The sequence below is a fragment of the Festucalex cinctus genome, chromosome 3 (genome assembly GCF_051991245.1).
Source record: "Festucalex cinctus isolate MCC-2025b chromosome 3, RoL_Fcin_1.0, whole genome shotgun sequence".
Taxonomy (NCBI): Eukaryota; Metazoa; Chordata; class Actinopteri; order Syngnathiformes; family Syngnathidae; genus Festucalex; species Festucalex cinctus.
In genome coordinates, this window is record NC_135413.1 from 32,111,282 (window position 1) to 32,130,846 (window position 19,565).

Genomic DNA, 19,565 nt, shown 5'->3' on the forward strand with positions numbered 1-19,565 from the left:
CTAATTATACGTTCATAAAAGTTACCGCAATATCTATCATTTCACAGTTAGTTGTCTATTATGTTTTGCATTATATGTTAGCATTAAGCTAGCCAACTTTTGTTAGACGAAATGATTGGTTCGGCTTTCATTTATGTTAGCTGTCTATGATGTTTTGTATCATATGCTAGCATTAAGCTAGTTACCTACTTCTTCAGGACAGGTGATGTCATCATCAGTCGACAGCAAGTAGAAAAAATACTTTTTAAAGGTATTAATTGTACATGAAAAATAATGAAGTTACCACATTAATTATGGACAAAATATGAACTTTTTACTGCTTAAAATGGCCCAATGAGTCAAGTATCCCTTTTTAAACAAAATTATATAGTTTGGTTCAACTGTGCGAGCAGTAGTCTTCTTTTAAATTTTCTTATGCTGATGATGTTACATCTTAATTTTCCATCTCGACAGCGAGAGTTTGAGATCAAGTGCTAATGAGTATTTTTAAATAGTTTGTTTTAATAAGTTGAAATGTGTTTAAAGCGCGTGGGAGGTGTAAAAGTGAAAAATATGGTCTCTCAATGTCGCCAATTTTCACCTTTCGGAGGCGGATCTGCAAGGTGTCGCATACGACGATTTCACTGTCGACAAAACGCGACTCTCGGCAAATGTGACTTACACGGCGCCGCGGCCACGCCTCTCTCCAGGCCAGGACCTCCTGCACGGACCTTGTGCGCCCCTCCCTCCCCCATGGGCCCCACGGTAAACTGGAAGGGGCTCCCGGGGACGTGCTGGCCTCGGTACTTGACGTTGACGGTGTGCGGTCCCATCTCCTGGGGGATGAAGCGCACGCTGTACGTGCTGTTCCCTCCGTCCACGATGTCGGCGTCCACCGTCTTCCCCCCGGGGCTGGTCACTTGGGCCGTCATGGCCTGCGAGCCCATCTCAGCTGCTCGGGTGGAACCGCAATGAGTTAGAAACAAAGAGAGACTTGATATCACGCCAAGTTTAAAAAGGAGGTCACCTTCAGGTCTGGCCGTGATGCCGGCGAAGCTGCTGAGGCTCTCGCGGCCCAGGAAGTCTCCGAAGACGTCTCTGAAGGGACTTCCTCCTCCCCCCACCTGGGTGCTCTCCTCCACTCGGACTTCCCGCTTGGTCTCGCCGCCGCGGGTTTTGCTGATCTCGGTGCGCTCGGTGCGCGTGTACGTGTGGCTGCTGCGGGTGAACGTCCGGGTTAGCCTCTCCTGGGCCGACACCATCTGGAACCAGTTTCCTGCGAGCGAGGAGAAGGTCGTAAGAAAAGGTTGCCTCTGAGATAGAACCTCGACTCCGGACGTCGTGTTTGAAAACAACCCAGGATGCTACTGCAGATGTTTCTTTATTCAGATTCCTCTTGGTTGTGGTCGTCTTTGGGGCACTGCGTTGTGGTGCTGATGCTTCTTGTACATCAGAAGATTTGGAAAAGACTCTTGGAAAACTATCATCTCACACCTGTGCTCATTTGTAAAAAAGTTACAGAGGCTATCGTCACATCTAAAGGCGCCTTGACACTTGCACGATTTTGTGGCACGACTCGAGTCGTACCAGTGCGAGAAGTGGCGTGAAGTGTTCGTAAACCCGTCGTGACTGCGTGCCATGTCGGGGCAAAAATTTTGAAATGTTTCGCGACCGGGTCGTGAACTATGCGCAAACCGTTCGTGAACTCGTCGAGACGATGCGGGAAGGATGCGAGCCAGTGCGTGGCAAGTGCGCTCCTCGGATTGGCCCTCCCCGGCGCCTGCGGCTCGCCGAGAAGACAATCAAACTTGACTATACTAGAGGAAGTTTAACAAGGTTTCCGTGGGTGAACCTGCGGAAGGATCATTACCGGAGAGAGACGGAAAGCGAGCCTGCACGGGCGGAGGCGCCTTCGAGCGCTGTCGCGGGCCGGCCTGCCGGCGGCGGCCACATCCGAACCCGACGGGTACGCAACTGAGTTGGGTGGCCCCCTTTTTATATGGCGTGCCCAAGTCGGCACGACACCGTACGAATTGCGCGAATTCGTCGTGCAAATGCAGGAAGTGCGTAAACTATGTGCAAACTATGCGCGAACTCGTGTCACTTCGTGTCAATGTGGACGCGAATGGTCACGTATTCGTGAACTCATCGTGAACTATGCGTGAACTAGTCGTGAAGAGTGCGGGAACCTCCCAGTTCGTGCCCCAAAATAACACGACTTGCCACGACAGAATCGTGCCCAAAAGTCGTGCAAGTGTCAGGCCGCCTTTAGTCACTGTGAGCTAAGATTCTCAATATCCAAACACTTGTGATAATATCAATCATATTTGATGTTGTCCTAAGGCCAAGACTAGCAAAAGACTAACGAACGTTTGACTTTTGAGTTGTTAGTCTGAGACTGCGGAAATAATTTGGTGTAAATCCAGCGAAAGACATCAGGTAATGACCATCACCCTCCAAAAGCTTCCAAAGCGCTACCCGGGTGAAATGATCTGTAGCATTTTGGCGTAATTGGATTGTGTGCTGACCTGGAATCTTCAGGTTGAGTCCGCAGGTGCTTCCCACTGAAGCAATAGAGGATGCCTGCCTCTTCCTGGTTATGCTCTCCCGCATCCTTCCTTCGCCGGTCACCTTCACTGTGAACGGACTTCCTGGAGGAAACGACAACAAAAAATAGGAAATAACACATTTTAAAAGTGCTTCTTAAAACCTTAAACGTTTTCCATGGTGGGAAGCAACAAAGGACAAATTCTTGATTCAGAGAAGTGCAAGTTAATAACAGGAGTTGAATTAGTACTTCTACTTTTAAAAGCCATTTTAGCGCATTAAAGCAAAAACGTTTGACACCGCCTTCTTCCGTTCTTTTCTAATCAGCAGTAGAAGAAAGGTAGGTTGCAGAAAATGCAGCCGTTTCTCCCCAGGGACTCACAAACTGTTCTGATCTCATATCTAATATGATGTATTAATTCCATCTTCTGGTGGTTGTGCATCAGTAAAGTTCTTTCAAGTTTGAAATTTACAGATGCTGCTCCCCCGTTGAAAACCCCCCCGTAAATGACGAGTATACTTGTCAATGGCAGTGAATGAGTCAAATCACATCCTAACCTGGGATGTGCTTTTCGGCAAACTTGATGTTAACGGTGTAATTTCCCGGTTCCGTCGGACAGTAGGTCACCCTGCACGTCCCGTCCTCCATATCTTCACAGTTGATATCCACTTTGCTCGGACCCTCGATGGACAGCGCGAGCCCGCCGTAGCCTAAAAGGACGAAATAAGCACTTTGTTTGTTTTCTACATTTTCCGCACTCGCTGCCGTTGAAGTGGCGCTCGTCGTTCTCGTGGAGCGTACCGGCATTCCTGGTGTCCACAAAGAATTCGGCCATCTCAAAAGTGTGCGCCTCCACCAGACCTTTGCCGAAAGCCTTGACCCGGCTGGCCTCGCCGATCTCCGACTGGCCGACCATGATCTTGAACGGGCTGTTGGCCACGTGCACGCCGTTCTTCCTCACGCTTACTTCGTGCTCCCCGACCTCTTTCGGAGTAAATGAGATTCCTGCGAGACGGAGGGAGGAAGTTAAGCAGCGTATGAAAGTGGGTTCAAACCTTAAGATGTGGTCGACACCGAGTTGGGCGACATCAGGGACTCGGATTGTGACGTTGCCAATCAGTTAGCTGGTGCTGTTACCGGACTCGAATAGAGGAGCAACTGTTTACAATTGCAGTCAGTTTTGGATATTTAAAAAGTGATCCGTGTGCAAAGCCGTCTGTGGGCCAGATGCGAACACTTTCTCACCAAGGTGTCTGTTGGGCAGCCTCTTGAGCAGGCAGGGTTCCTCGTTGCCCGAGGGCGCTCGGATGCTGGCGCTGAGGGAGCTCAGGTCCGTTTCGGCGATCTTGAGCGAGACGTCGGCGGCCGTGCCCACGTTCAGCTGGGACGTCCTGGTAATGGTGTCGTCCCCTTGGCGAGACAAAGGTGTTTTTTTGTTTTTTAGATATTTGAGTGACAGTTTGACTTGAGGACGCAATTCATTCGTTCATTTGCTCACCTGTGATCTTGGCGACAAAAGGGCTGCCAGGAATGTGCTTGTTGTCAAACTTGACAATAATGTTGTAGTCTCCGGGCGCCGTGGGAAGGTAGGACACGGTGCAGGTGCCGTCTTTGTTGTCCTTGCAGGTGATCTCTGCCTTAGATGGGCCCTCCACTGCCAGGGAGAGGCCACCTGACACACAGAAGCAATCATGAATTGCTTTTCAAAGAAACGACATTTCATCATCTTAACCCCATCAAAAGGGCTGACCTACATTTATAACCTACATTCTTCATATTTGCTCCATGAAATGTATTCCTAACACTTTGTGCTCTTCGTTTCTTACAATTTCTTTAGGCTGTACTGCTTCCAGTACATGTATGTGGATGTTACAGTTTTTGTCCAATCGGATTTCACTCTCTCTATGTTGCCATGTCAATCGAATCTGCCCAAAAATCAGTAGTGGTGGCCGTGTAAATTCAACCAGATGAGCATCGGAACTGTTTGTTTAACCAGTAAGATTTCAAATTCACTTCAGAGGGCTAGCTAATTAGCCCTCGATGACATCAGCAATTTTATGACCTCGGATTGGTTGGCCAGAGCAAAACTTGTTCCAGTCAAATTTGACGAGCAAAATAACGTCAGTAGCAATTCTGTCAACCCTTTTCTCGGCCTTTGATCGGTTGGTCTGATCAAAACTTAATCCTGCCTACTTTGACTTCGCAAAACACAAAACAAAACAAAACGACCATCGCTGTGTCCAAAGTGCTGTGCATGGAGTAAAAATCGGACAAAACTAAAACCAGTACCTTCTCCTGCGTTCTTGGTGACCACGGTGAAGGTGGCGGCTTTGTTGACCATGCCGTAACTCAGGCCGGGACCGTATGCCGACACCACTCCGCTGTTCACAGCGTCCACAAAGAACTGCAGAGGGCTTCCTGCAGTCGGCAAAATGATTGGATTTACATTTGTTAAGTGCAGTCATGAGGAATAGAATGCCTTTTTAATTTATTCTTTGCTAATGCTACTCAGGTTAATTAAGGCAGGAAGTTGTTTTTTGACATTAACTCTTTGGCTCCCAGTCATTTTCACAGAAACAATCCTGTTAGCTCCTGGCTGTTTTACTGGATTTTGACTGATTTTTCAAGGCCCACAGAATATTGTGTTCTATTGCTATAAAAATAAGGATCCTACCAAAAGAAAGATTCTTCTTTCTTCTTTCATCAGGAAAAGTTTGTTTCTATCTGTTTCCGTTTTGCAGCAATTAGCATTAGAAGAGAGCTAAGTTTCATCAGTTTTCACAAATCTATTTAAAATTGTAAGTACTTTAGCTTTTTTTCTAGATGGCTCTGGTTGATCTCATTTGCTCTGCTGCCACCTGCTGGTCCTTTGTGTAATAACTACCATTTCTGCAACCGTTCTTTGCAGTTGAGAGGCTGCAACAAAGCCTTCTGTATGCTCTAGCATTAAAAAAAAATAAAATAAAAAAAAACGGATAAATACGTCTTTGGGACACTTAAAACATAAAAAAACGTATTTACACGTTATTGGGAGCAAATGAGTTAATTGATGCCTGAACAAATGACACCTGTACTAAGACTTAACAGGTATTTTATCTAATGTAAATATATGTAAATGAAATACAAATTTGTTAACTTGGGTGAAATATTCTCCAGCATTCCAGTTCAGCTTTAGCCTTTCAACTTTCACATGCATTTCACCTCAAATTGCATTCTGTAGTTTCACTATTATATCACATGTTGCTTTAGGCAGCCTTGCCGTTAGGACTCCAAATCATTTTTATTGGCTCAAACTTAAAAAATAAAGTTTTGTAAAATTGTGCTCTCGGGGTTGCAAGTTATTTTCCTGTACCTGGAATGTGGTTTCCGTCATATTTGATGTCCATCTCGTGGAGGCCTCTCTCGGTGGGTTGGTACTTGATGGTGATGGTGCCGTCTTTATTATCGGTGATATGCGGCCTGGACGTCTTGCCTGAGGGCATTCGGACCTCACCTGAAGAATGACAGACAATTGGTGTGGTTAGCTCACGCGGGTGTGGTAATGGCGAGCATTTTGATGATCTGCTACCTGATATTTCTCCTTGCTGCGGCGTGAAAGGCACGAGGAAGTTGACCGGTCTGAAGAGAGGATCCACCGTGTCGCGAGGGGCAACCGGCTCGTTTGAGGCCTTCCCAAAACAAGAAATATTTTAAAAAGTACAATTAAAAAAAAAAAATCCAGACATCCTACTGCATGCATGGTGCTTTTGCTCTTTTCTCAAGCCTGATTAATATTAAATGCGATGCGGGCGTTTGGTGTACCCACCACCACGTGGAAGGGGCTCTTGGGAATGTTCTGGCCTCCGAATCGAATGGTGATGACATATTTGCCGGGTTCGGGGGCCGTGTAGTAAATGTCGAAGGTCCCGTCGCGATTCTCCACCACGTCCATGTCCAGCTCCATCCCTTGCGGGGTCATCACCTTGCACGTGACCTTGCCCTTGCCGGCGGCCTTGGCATCCACCGTGATTACCGTGTCCTCCGAGGTCTGCAGCTTCTGAAGGCCCGCTGTTGGGGAAAAACAAACAAACAAACAGAAAGACGTGTGCACACATTCTTTTTGGAAAGTTTTCTAGCAGTACCACAGTACAAATAATAATAAAAAAAAAAAAGATTACTTACATACGCCATGTCCTCCTATGGACACTGCAAAGGAAAAAGTTTGTATTATCAGTTGCCTCCTGTAGCATCTCCTGTACTTGGGGTGCAAAGATGAATGCGTTCATTTACCTGTGAGGCGACACTTGCTAGCATCTCCCGTAGGATTCGACTGAATCCTGTAGGGGGAGTACGGAATCTCATCCCCTCCATATTTGATGGTGATGGTGTACGGGCCGATAGAGTCGGGTACATAGGACACTGTGTAGGTGCCGTCCCTGTTGTCCTGGATGCTTGCGTTCTTTGGCTTGCCCTCTGGATCCTGTCAGCAAGCGGGAATCGGGGTTATGTGGTGGAGTTGAAGTGACAGCCGGTAGACGGTCGGTTGACTGACCAGAATCTGCACAGTGAGCAACCCCTCGCCGGCATCGCGGGCGTCTATGGTGAACTCCACCGGAAGGCTGGCTGACACGCCTTTGCTGTCCAGACCCGGGCCGCTGGCTCGCACCTTGCTGGCGTCGTGCCCGGGCTGAGACATTACCTTGAATGGACTGTTGATGGCGGAGATAAAATGGAGAGAGATGAATCAAATCAGTGCTGCCTGATGGCAGAGGATCGACGACAGTTTACTCTCTGCTTCCCGCTTTACAGTTCATCTTTTGCCTCATGCGCTATGTCGCTTTGGGTTTTTACGGTACACAGGCAAGACTGAATTTAATCTATTTACACCTTGGCAAAAGTTGTTACTATGAAAGGTTGTGTTTGTCTTTGTTTCACCTGAAACCTAATAGAAATCCCATTACCCTTTACATTAACCGGATACTTAAGTCTCGCCCGAGTAGTGAAGTTCAGTAGGTCAGGAGACCAGAATCAAAGTGAAATCCAGCACCAACTAAACACCACCTGCCACCCACATGGTTACAAAACCAGAATCTTACACCAACCCCAGAAACCTCTAAATAACAAAAGATTAGGGAGATCTCAAGAGACCAGAGAAAAAAACTAAAGAGATGAAGGAGGGAAGGATAGATGAAGCAGAGTGAGATGCACAAAACACCAACGTCCACTAATTCAGCGAGCAGTGAGAGGGAGAAACTAATTCTGTTTGAATTTCAGTAGATGCTGGTGTGATGGATCTGGTTAGTTCTGTTTCTATGGATACGTACCTATGTGGGACTTCCTGGTCTGCATATTTGACTGCCACAGTGTACGGTCCATCTTGAGTTGGGGTGTAGTGAACGGTGTGGGTTCCATCGCCATTGTTTTTGACACCCACTGGCTCCATGGTACCTTCAAATAAAACGTGTTGAATCATTTACTGTAAATCACTATGAATCTTAAAAAGGTCGTTCCAAGTGTTGCATTGTTACCTGTTGGTCCGAAGAGTTTGACATCCAGAGCAGCTTGTCCAGCTTGAGTGCAGTCCACCGTGAAGGTTTGGGGGATGTGCGCTCTCACTCCGGAACCCAGGCCGGGACCGGAGCACTTGACCTTACTGGGGTCCACGGGGTCTTTGACGGGCACCTTGAAGGGACTGCCGGGGATGGGGTGACCGCCGTAGTTGATGTTGACGTCGTAGTCTCCGGGCGTGAAGGGGACGTACTCCACGCTGCAGCTTCCGTCTTTGTTGTCTTTGCAGGAGATTTTGGCCTCGGACGCACCCTCGATGGTTAGGCCCAAACCTCCAGTGCCGGCACCCCTGCAGATAAACAAAGAGGGACGTGAATCATCCATCAAATTTTGGCATTGTTGACGACTGCTTGATTTTGTTGATACCTGGTCTCCACAGTAAAGCAGTTAGGCTTGTTGGTTATTCCTCCCTCCAGGCCTGGTCCGTAGGCCCTCACCCGGGTGGGGTCGCATCCCTCCATCACTGACACTCTGAAGGGACTCTTGGGTACGGGCACGTCGTCATAGAGTACCTCAATCAGGTGCATGCCTGTACACGAACACTTTGAATTAGTCATGTTGAAGACGGAACAATATTTCTGCTATTGGCACCGGATGACTTTTAATTACGGGCCAGAATTAGAAATGTCTCACATTGCGTGCAAAGGCTGTGTTGAAAATTTAGTGTCAACCAGTCTGGTGCATTCTATTTTTGACGGATCCTTATTTCATTTGTCTGATGCTAAAGGTGTTAAAGATCTCTTATTTTATTTTTAATAACCCTTGTCATGCTCCTACTGTATGACAGGTGCCTTTGGCACACATACCTGCCTGGTTAACGGCTTCTGTTCCAGAACAGACTATTTATAAATCAGAGCCTGTCTGGCTGCCTGCTCTCTGGCCCTCACATCATTGCAGCACTGCATCATTCCGTATTTATATCCTCCCCAAATCTCTCACACTGACTTTTCACACAGTCTCTTCTCCCAGTGGTGCACTGTACCAACACCTGTTAGTCATTTGATTTTTCCCTTTCCGGCAGTTTTTTTTTGTGTTCTTTCGGAGGTTTTTGACAACAGTTGCCAAACTCAAAGCTCATGAGCCAGACAGACGGCACAACCAGTTAGTTACCCATCGTAAAAATGATAATAATGAAATGCATGGCTGCTTATGTAGTATGACGGTGCAATTATTAGGGTTGTCACCCAGAACATACTAAGTTCAAATTTGGCAGGGCTGTTGACAACACACTTCTCTGTGATGTGTCAAATTTAGAAGACAGATTGTTTTTCATTAAGGATTCAGATTCTTTAAAAGGGAGCGGTGGGAATTTGATGTGCTTCTGCATTCAAAGGGAGGACATGAAAAGGGTTGCAAGAGAGTAGCTTGCTTTGAAAACAGTCAGTTTTATAGTGGAGAGAACGTTTTATCTTGGTCTTATTGAGAAACAAAATTTAGACTCGTACCAGAAATACATTTATGTGCTTTTACCGTTCTCATTTGACACCCCAGTGTTAGTCCATTTAAAGATGAGCACATAGTGATAAATCATCATCGGACACAACAACCCTGACGTGCGTCCCTACCATCCTCAAAGGGCGTGTACTCCACTCTGTAGGTGCCGTCGCCCTTGTCGGTGACGTAACCGTCCGTGTTGGTGCCCGAGGGGTTGACAATGCGAACCTTCACGTGGTTCCCTCCAACCTTGTTGAGAGCGCGGGCGTCCACAATGAAGTGGGTCGTGACTTCTCGCAGGACGCCTGGGAACAAAGCGGCCCTTAACATGATTTGTTGCCGGGTATCGAAGCCCTTTGTCAATGCAAAGCCCTGTCGGCGTTTGTTTTCCACGGCCCATCCTGAACACTTAGAAGATGACATCCGAGAGCCCCAAGTCAATAGCCTAAGCCGCTAATACTGCATGCCTTTTTGTCATGGCTAATGTATTTAGCAAAAGGAAAGCAGCAGGAAACATTATGACATCGTGACATTTTGCATGATGAATGATTCCCCGGCAAAAATAAATCTATTAATGAATCATGTCGGCTTATTCCATCCATCTATTTTCGATTGCGCCTCAGTCATCAGGGTCGCCGGTGGGCCAGAGACTATCCTGGCTGATTTGGTTACGAGCCAGCCAAACGGATAAACGCTCACATTCACACCTTAAAGACGATTTCAATTCATTACGTTCGTGTCTTTGGAAAGTGAGCATAAGACAGAATACCCGGAGAAAACCCAAGCAAACAGGGAGAGAGTTTGTGAGCGGCATACAGGAAAACTAAACTGAGATTCGAACCTAACAACTGTGCGGTTCTATGTTCTAACAGTTAGTGGTTAGAAGCTAATAACTAAGCTTATTCAAAATGTAATACTGTGTTGCCTTGATTTTCAAGTTTAACTTGTTCCATAACTGTGTTAAGTTGTAAGTCAGGGTACCATACCATTGTACCTGAAGAAAACATGTACCGTATTAGTGTAGGCCTGTTTGCTGAGTTTTTTTTGCCCTCAAATCCATACTGTGCTTCCCTTCCATTTTGTTCTACCCTGTGGTACAATGAAAATAAAGCTGTTCTGATTCTGAGTCCAACCCAGAACCTCTCGACTGTGAGGTAAACATGCTAACCAATACCATGCCGCTCCATTAGCAATAAGTTTTGACCATGATGACATGTAAGATACAGAAGAGTGATGGTTTGTAACTCAGAAAACCCAGTCCAGGTACCACCGTATTCAAACAAGCCAGCTTTTCTATGTTGTATTACCTCTTGGCTCCACTCCTGGCCCGTAGACGTGAACCCCACTGGTGTCCACGGAAGGGTCCACCTGCAGAACCTTGGGAAAGTGCGGGATCATGAGTCCTCCGTACTTGATTGTAATGGTGTGCGCGCCGTGGAACGGTGGGATGTACGTGACGGAGAAAGTTCCCTCTGCCATTTTTTGGATGTGAACCTCCGCCTTGGCCCCTGTGTCCGACACGATCTCGATGGTGAGCTCCGCGTCGCCGGCCCGTGTGCAGTCCACGGTGAAGGTGGCCGTCTCTCCCGCCTTGGCCCTCTCCAGACCGGGACCGCTGGCCGTGACCTTGCTGGGGTCGAAGGCCGGCCTCACCGCCGCCTTGAAAGGAGAGCCCGGGATGTGTTGCTCGGCGAACAGGATGTTGATGGCATACTCGCCGGCCTCGGTGGGCAGGTATGCAACCGAGCATGTGCCGTCGCCGTTATCTTGGCACTCGATTTTGGCCTCGCAGGGACCCTCCACCGTTAGGCCCAGTCCGCCGGCACCCGCTCCTTTGGTGTCGATAGTGAATGGAGCCGGTTTACCCACGATACCGCCTTGCAGACCTGGGCCAAATGCTCGGACCTGAGATGCAAAATAGTCAGGTCAAACATTTGTTAAGAATATTTACTATGAGATGAAACCCTACTACATTGCGGTTTATTGTTCCTGGGTTTTAACTTCTTTGCTAATTTCTCTGAACCTGTCTATAGAGTTTTGTCTTAAGAGTTGGCATTAATCTAGTCTTTTGTTAAAATTTTTGGTGTTAGCTTGTATTTGTTTTCTCTGTCGTGGATTTTCACCAGTGATGGGTTCGTCTGGAATGTTTCCTTCCACAGTAGTTGTTCAAGAGCACTTTGATGAACATTTTACCTTTGAGGGATCAGCAGGCATCACGGCTTCCAACCCAAAGGGGCTTCCCATGACGGGGTTTCCGTCATAGCTGACATCCACCTTGTACTGGCCCTCCTCCGGGGGGATGTACTTCACGCCGTGAACGCCTTTGGCTTTGTCCGACTCCAGTTTGCACGGGATGGGTCGGCCGGTGGGCGAGGTCATCTTCACGCCTACGTTGCCCTGCCCGCCGGCACCCTTTGTGTTCACTGTGAATTCCTGGTCCCTTCCCACTTCCACTTCTGGAACAAAAGCAACATTAACTTTGTAATGGGACACTTTCACTTTCATGTACTTTTTTTTTTTTTTTTTTTGTATAGTTGGCAGTTCAGTTTTAGGTGCAAGTAACCTTTTACTTTGAACTTCTTGTTAAGTCAAGAGGTGTTCACTTGCTGGCTGCTGGAGTTACTATGTATTTATTTCAAGTATTAGATCTCTTTGTACACGTGCAACTCTTAACTCATTAGCTCCCAAAGACGTATAGATATGTTCTATTTTATATTTTTATTTATGTTCTATATTTATACGTTTTTTAAATGATTTTTTTTTATTTTATTTTTTTTATGCTAGAGCATACAGAAGGCTTTGATGCAGCCTCTGAACTGAAGCTAACGGTTGAAGCAATGGTAGTTATTACAAAAACGGCCAGCAGGTGGCAGCAGAGTATAAGAGATCAACCATGGCCATGTTGCAACAAGCCGTTTTCCCCCACAGTTTTAAACAGATTTGTGAATAATGATGAAACCGATCTATATTCTAATGCTAATTGCTGCAAAACGGAAACAAATAGAAATATATCCCGCCACGAATCAAAACAAAATCAGTCAAAATCGAGCTTCAGTGAAAATGGCTGGGAGTGAATGAGTTAATGTAAGATTTTACAATCTATAAATGAAATGGAATTCATTTAAAAACCCAGTTGGACCCATGGATCAAACTTCTGTTTGTGAATTTTAATGTTCAACTCCTTGTTAGAGGACAGCAGGTTGCACTTACTGGTGTCTAATCCCTCCACTTTGACTTTTCCAATATCCAGCTGTGGTGCCACCGTGATATGGAAGGGGCTCTTCGGGATAGGATCTCCTCCATGCGTCACCGTGATTGCCATGTTACCCTGGAAAGACCGTGACGAACTGTGAGTCACCTCTGCATTCCCATCTAACGCAAACGCACTTGAAAGCCAGCGCACCTGTTGAAGAGCGGTGTATTTGACCGTGTAGGAGTAATCGTGGTTATCGATGATCTCAAAGTCACGGACCGCCTCTCCTGGGCCCGAGGCAGCGAAGCGCACATCGGGCTTGGCTTTGCCTGCTCCCTTTGTGTAGATGGTGAAGTGGGTTGGCGTGCCCACCTCCACTCCTGCAATCAAATGCGCGTTTTTGTCAGTTCAAACAATACTGCTCACCATGTACCTTTTTACTTCCTGTAAAGTGAATTCAGAGCTTTGTTTCTAAATACATACGCATGTTTGAAGATAACAGCTGAAAGCATATATAAAGATTGGAAATTATGTAGTATCCTACTGAATTGTGAAGATAGTATAGTGTTAAGATGGTTTTCCATTGTTATTACTTCTAAGCGGAAGACTGCTAGCTTGCGAGCTAGCTGGTGGCTAGCACTGCTCGTCACGGTTTGATAAGCCCCGCTATAACCTGGTGGGATACATGCCACCCAATGGAGGCTAAGTGGATATATTTTCACACTTCAAACATGTAAGGATGTGTAGGAATTTAAATTAAATGCTTTGATGAATTAGCATCATTTTTCAATGGGGTGTGCTGTTATTTAAGAGCTAGCTACTGCTAGCGTGACTTTTATTGCTATCAAAACAGCACCTTCCCATTGCTTTGTGAATGCTGTGAACTGAGTTTAAAAAATACTTCTAGTATTCCAGTAGTTTTCCATTGTTATTATTTCTAAGCGGAAGACTGCTAGCTCGCGAGCTAGCTGGTGGCTAGCACTGCTAGTCACGGTTTGGAAAGCCCCGCTAGCGTGACTTTTATTGCTATCAAAATAGCACCTTTCCATAGCTTTGTGAATGCTGTGAACTGAGTTTAAAAAAAATGCGAAGTTAGCTAATTAGCTACAACTGAAAAAAATCGCACCTTACTTGTATGTTTTTTCAGCTTAGATGAACAATTTTTAAACGCCAGAAGCTAGTGATTTTTTAGCCATTCGCCACAAGCATGTCTCTTAAATTAAATAAGGCTGTGGATTGAGACAATTTTGCTTCTCTAAATTTTCTTTTGCCGTCAATGCTGTCCCTGTTTATGTGATTATTTGCTCTTTACGACCCCCAACATCTCAATCAATCAAGCTCAAAACTGTGATTGTCTTTGCGGCAGTTACGAGCCAAGATACCTGAAAAATCTACTAAAGTACAGTACCAACGTTTTTGTACTTGGTTATTTCCCATTGCTGTACAAACCTGTCTTGTTGAGTCCGGGGCCTTCTGCTCTCACCTTGCCAGCATCGTGAGATGGGTCAACTTTGACTTTGAATGGACTGATGGGAATTTCCTGACAAGGTAAATGATAAGAAAATGTATTAATAATGAAAGGGGAAAAAAAAAATTCCTCTCCAGAGGTGATGTTACACGACATCTCTAATCTTTACCTGGTCAGCAAAGAGCACCATGATGGTGTAGCGACCCGCTCCCGGGGGAGTGTACTTGACAGTAAAGGTGTCATTGTCATTCTTGATGATGTCAAATTCGATGTCTGCCTCGGCAGGGCCAACCACCCCCGGGGCGCACTTGATTCCAATGCTGATGTCGCCTAACGGTGCACAGCAGTGACAATAGTTGGGAAAGGATGCTCCAAATCAGAGGCTAGAAATAAAAACAGCTCCCCCCCCCAGTACATTTCTGACACCAGACTTGGTTTTACAGTGCAATTATGCAAAAAAATCCTTCTCTGCATTCAGAATTCTCCTTTCCTTGGGATTGGCCTGGACTGTCAAGTGTTTTTATAACCATCATTTCCTCATGCGTGCTCACCTTGACCAGCCTCGCTGCAGTCCACAGTGAAGTATGTGGGCTCGTTAGCCTTGAGGCCCGTCTTCTCCACTCCGGGCCCGTAGACCTTGACCTTGTCTGGATGACAACCCTCTCCGACCAGCACCTAATGAATTCACAGTGTACTTGAGCCGCCCAGACGCTGTTTATATGCATTTTCACTGTGATAATGTTGCAGATCACAGTTTTGGCAAGTCAAAACTGAATTACAGATATCTTGAGTAATAATTCCAGTTACAGTATTCAAAATGTAGCACGTTAATATCTGCATTGTTAATTCCAGACAGTCAAATTGAGCTTTTAACTCATTCACTCCCAGCCATTTTCACAGCAGCAATCCCGTTCGCCCCTGGCTGTTTTACTGGATTTGGACTGATTTTGCGAGGCCCACAGAATATATAATGTTCTTTAGCTATAAAAACACGGAACCTATCAAAACGAAGATTAAAGTCTCTTCTTTCATCAGGCAAAAAGTATATTTCTATCTGTTTCCATAAGTTTCAGCATTACTCACAAATCTATTTAGAATTGTGAGTAATTGAGCTTTTTTTCAACATGGTCCTGGTTGATCTCCTTTGCTATGCTGCCACCTGCTGGTCGTTGGTGTAATAACTACCATTTCTGCAACCGTTCTTTGCAGTTGAGAGGCTGCATCAAAGCCTTCTGTATGCTCACAAACAAAAACAAAAACTTATAAATACGTCTTTGGGACACTAAAACATAAAATAAAACGTATTTATACATCTTTGGGAGCAAATGAGTGAAATGCTGGATCTGCTTTCCATAAAAGTGCAATCATCTAGGGCACACGTGTCAAGATCCGGTCCTCGGGGGCCAGAGTCCTGCATGTTTTCGAGGTTTCTCTACTCCAATGCACCTGATTCAGTGATCAGGATAATTATCAGGCTCCTGTAGAGCTTTGCTGATGAGCTTAAATATGAATCAGCTGTGTTGAAATGGGAAACCTGCAGGACTGCGGCCCTCGAGGACTGCTGCTTAACACCTATGACCTCGGTCACCACTAGTAAACAAACCCTTATGTGTCATTTGTCTAAGGTGGAGTGGTTGGAAAAAAAATCGCAGAGAAAAATGATTTAGCCGTCTTCTGTATGGCCTTAATTTGTGCATGTGAAGTGACAGGCATGTTAATGTGAGGTGAATTGCTTGGAAGTGTGACGGGACACCAGCTGTAATTTGGATTTCAAGAAGTAAGTTTGTTCATAAATAGATATGGTTGAAATTCAGACCTGATCGTTGGGAGATTAGCTAATTATTTGGCTTTTCTTGTCGATGGGATTAACAGCACAGGCTTCACGTTGAAATGGATAGCGTGGTTCCCAGTTTGTTACTTTAAAAGTGTCTGCTCAGCTTCTAGGCAGTGTTTCGATCTTCTCTGTAAAGCTGTTTGTGACATCCACTCAATTCATTCTGCTCACCCACCGCTTTCACTGGTTTAATTCTTGGATTTGTTTTGGAGGAAATTGAATCTTTTTTTTTTTTTTCACGGTTTCAGTTTAAGTCAGTGGTCGTCATTCACTTTCTGTCACTTGGAAGTACCCTGGTGGTTCCTGCTGTTTACAAACGTTATGAAAAGGTCGCTAACATTGACTTAATAAAGTGCCGCTTGTGGGAAGAATAAAGTTGTCTGAATCTGAACGTAGAATTCTGAAAGATTCTGTTGTGTGCTGTAGGGGTGTTAAAAAAAATCGATTCGGCGATATATCGCGATACTACATCGCGCGATTCTCGAATCGATTCAATAAAAAAAAATCGATTTTTTTTATTTTTTATTTTTTTATTTTTTTTTATTTTTTATTTATTTATTTTTTTTAAGAGCTCAGAATTGTTCATTCGGTAGTCTTACCGATTCAACGTCTTATCATCATTACCTTTTTTTTTTGTGTGTGTGTGAATCGATTTTTAAACTTCCATTTTTAATGGAAAAATATTCAACAAAACGTCTGACTTCGGGTTAGGATTCACACCTTGAGCATGGAAGAATGTTATATGAACGGAACATTAAGCCTTAATATTTTATTTTAATGCTGTTCAAACATGAAACAGATTACAACCTCTATAAGACTGAAATTTCAGATAAATAAATAATACATTTTCATATAAATCTTACACTCTACAAGCGTACTGATTAGTATTTTCTAAATTTGAATGAAAAAAAATCGCAACAATCGACTTATAAATTCGTATCGGGATTAATCGGTATCGAATCGAATCGTGACCTGTGAATCGTGATACGAATCGAATCGTCAGGTACTAGGCAATTCACACCCCTAGTGTGCTGTGAGTGCAGCTGTATGCATACGTCTTACCCTGAAGGGGCTGTTGGGCACGTTTACGCCGCTCCAGGCGATGATGATGGTGTGTTTAATGGGCTTGGTAGGAGTGTACGTGCACAGGTACGTGCCGTCTCCCTTGTCGGTGATTTTGATGTTGATGGTGCAGCCTTCGGCATCCTGAGTGGATGCAAAACAACCCTCACAAACCGTCTACAGTAAATACAATGGAATCCCCAACGTCAAACACGCTGCATACCTGGGCATAGATGGTGAGCGGACCCTTCCCTGCCATGCGGGCGTCAATGGTGAATTCAGTTGGTTTGTTCACAGTGACGCCAGTTGGCTGCAGGCCCGGCCCGAATGCTTTCACCTGAATAGTTCAACGCATTTGTTACTACCACCAAAATGGGTCGTTTATTTATGAGTGGTTACCTTCTCGGGGAAGGTGTCGTTGGCAGCGGGCAGGATGTGAGCCATGAAGGGGCTGTCCTTGATGTCCTCGTCGTCGCAAATGACATGAACGGCATAGTCGCCGGGTTCGGTGGGCCAATAGCGGACGTCGCAGGAGCCGTCGCCCTTGTCGTCGCACTCAATCTTAGCCTGGGAGGGCCCTTCGATGGAGAAGCCTACAAAGAAATAGGAGGAATACATATAGATAGCAGATTCAAACAACTGTGAAACCCCACTATATTGCAGATAATTGTTTAGAATTATTTGGAGGTGGGTTTGGAACATACAGTATTCCCCCGCCATAAACTGGGTGGGGTGAAAATGTAAAGAATACTTTATTGATGGCGATACGTGACTTACCCAGAGTCCCGACATCTGTGCCTATGGCCTCTACCACAAAGTCAGCCGATTTTCCCACCATCCCCGTCTTCAGACCAGGACCCCAGGCCCTCACCTTCTGGAAACCTGCCTCAGGTCCCACTTCCACTTCAAATGGGCTGCAGACATTAATGATAGACGATATCATCTCAGTTACTACGTCCTTTATGATGACCGGAATGCGGCAGTTGGCTCTCACCTGCGCGGGATGGGCTGGCCTCCCCAGGTGATGCTGACAGTATATTTACCCGGCTTGAGGGGGTAATACTCGCATTCATAAACGCCGTTTCCAGCGTCTCGCACTTTCACTTGCTCCTGTGCTCCAGCTGGTAGAAACAATGCGATATGGATTCTCATCAAAACAACGTATATTTTTATGTATGTATGCATTTTCTCCGCCAAGAAGCCAGGAAGCGAGAACTAATCCAGAAAGGGAAGAGTGAAGATGAGAAGGCCGTCTGACTCACTCGGTCCTTTGACTGAGACGTTCAATGTTCCACTGCCAGCTCCCTTGGTGAAAACTTTGAAGTCTGCAACCTCCTTTACTCTCACGCCCTTAGGCTGAAGGCCTCTGCCTGTAGCTCTGCAGGCATTGGGATTGATGGCTGGAAGGAATACCAACAAGTATTCGCTTAGAAAGTAGTTTCTAATCTAGAGAAGCCTGCAGTTGGCAGCAGTGTTAGTAAGCAGAATATTCAACTGGAATTCCTTACAGGTTGACTGAAAAGACCTGTAAATGATTGCGATTACATAAACAGACACTCGAAAGACATAACGAGCAACAGTTTGACAGCCGTTCAGACCGTCGAACATAAACGCTTACAGGCTCTGACGGAATGCCGGCAGATGCAAATGTGTGCGCTGAAAGCAAACGGCAAGCGAAAGTTGATAAAAATGCAAAACGGGGACAGTTGGATACTGCACTCTCTTTGAAAGGAAACTATCAAGCTGGCAGGCCGAAAGAAGTTGGACCAAAGCACTACACCGCACCGTGCACCCCCACCATTGTGAAAGCGTCCTAGGGCATCATGGCACAGAGAGCAATTTTGTGGGGGAAGTTGAGCTGAGCACTGAGCGGAGGCTCATCCCAATGGGACATACTAACTTGGGCGGGCAGGTTTTTTTGGTGGGGGCCCCTTTGTTCCAGGAGGAGTAAGCACTGACTGAGGGATTATCTGCAATGGAGCTCCCATGGGAGGAGCAACAGGAGGTGCTAGAAATGACAAATAAGAAGGGTTACGTTCTAAAGTTGGAGGCTGCATCCTAGGGAAATAAAACCGTGACGAATGGATCTTCCGGACTTTACCAGCACGCTAAGACATCCCACTGTCAAAAAGAAATTGTAACACATGGCTCACCTTCTGCGATGTTGACAGGGAACGGGCTCTTTGGGATCTCATGGCCGCCAAACAGCACATGGATGGCGTGAGGGCCCTCAATTACCGGGCGATAAGTGCATCGGAACACACTGTCGCCCTTGTTCTCTAGAATGATCTCCACTGTGTCGTTTTTACCCTGAGGATCAACAATAACCACGCTGATGTCGCCATTGCCGGCACCTGGTTGACGGGAAGAAAGATTTCGTCAGCAGTGGCCTGAGTAGTCACAGTCGTTTGTTGTCAGTGTTCAATAGACGAATGGATGGATTTGTTTCTCTCTATTACCCCTTGAGGAACAAAGTAGCACTTTATTCCTCAGCTTCTCG

At 45.8% G+C, this 19,565-nt stretch overlaps 1 protein-coding gene and 1 long non-coding RNA gene across 5 annotated transcripts in view; one reads left to right on the top strand and one right to left on the bottom strand.

Annotated features, from left to right (window-relative positions):
• Positions 1-19,565, top strand: part of LOC144016480 (uncharacterized) — a 125,070-nt gene that overhangs the window by 87,129 nt on the left and 18,376 nt on the right. For 3 of the 4 annotated variants that reach the window (XR_013282920.1, XR_013282922.1, XR_013282924.1), the window contains one exon: positions 12,759-12,857. The exons of the other annotated variant lie outside the window; for it this stretch is intronic. This is a non-coding gene — a long non-coding RNA (uncharacterized LOC144016480). The remainder of the gene's footprint in view (positions 1-12,758; positions 12,858-19,565) is intronic. 4 annotated transcript variants of the gene reach the window in all.
• LOC144016477 (filamin-C-like) overlaps positions 1-19,565 on the bottom strand; it is a 44,662-nt gene that overhangs the window by 8,924 nt on the left and 16,173 nt on the right. The window contains exons 8-39 of the mRNA XM_077517671.1: positions 19,219-19,419; positions 18,328-18,465; positions 18,060-18,186; positions 17,843-17,979; positions 17,465-17,658; positions 17,289-17,402; positions 17,066-17,209; positions 14,721-14,844; positions 14,339-14,499; positions 14,151-14,241; positions 12,912-13,081; positions 12,719-12,836; positions 11,702-11,964; positions 10,816-11,413; positions 9,640-9,813; positions 8,441-8,603; positions 8,035-8,363; positions 7,831-7,954; positions 7,059-7,215; positions 6,797-6,986; positions 6,689-6,712; positions 6,333-6,574; positions 6,096-6,195; positions 5,880-6,020; positions 4,817-4,945; positions 4,026-4,199; positions 3,773-3,937; positions 3,329-3,532; positions 3,085-3,237; positions 2,508-2,630; positions 1,007-1,255; positions 662-931 (exon numbers count right to left, since the gene is read on the bottom strand). Coding sequence (XP_077373797.1) covers positions 662-931; positions 1,007-1,255; positions 2,508-2,630; positions 3,085-3,237; positions 3,329-3,532; positions 3,773-3,937; positions 4,026-4,199; positions 4,817-4,945; positions 5,880-6,020; positions 6,096-6,195; positions 6,333-6,574; positions 6,689-6,712; positions 6,797-6,986; positions 7,059-7,215; positions 7,831-7,954; positions 8,035-8,363; positions 8,441-8,603; positions 9,640-9,813; positions 10,816-11,413; positions 11,702-11,964; positions 12,719-12,836; positions 12,912-13,081; positions 14,151-14,241; positions 14,339-14,499; positions 14,721-14,844; positions 17,066-17,209; positions 17,289-17,402; positions 17,465-17,658; positions 17,843-17,979; positions 18,060-18,186; positions 18,328-18,465; positions 19,219-19,419 — 5,691 coding nt within the window. The remainder of the gene's footprint in view (positions 1-661; positions 932-1,006; positions 1,256-2,507; positions 2,631-3,084; positions 3,238-3,328; positions 3,533-3,772; positions 3,938-4,025; positions 4,200-4,816; positions 4,946-5,879; positions 6,021-6,095; positions 6,196-6,332; positions 6,575-6,688; positions 6,713-6,796; positions 6,987-7,058; positions 7,216-7,830; positions 7,955-8,034; positions 8,364-8,440; positions 8,604-9,639; positions 9,814-10,815; positions 11,414-11,701; positions 11,965-12,718; positions 12,837-12,911; positions 13,082-14,150; positions 14,242-14,338; positions 14,500-14,720; positions 14,845-17,065; positions 17,210-17,288; positions 17,403-17,464; positions 17,659-17,842; positions 17,980-18,059; positions 18,187-18,327; positions 18,466-19,218; positions 19,420-19,565) is intronic.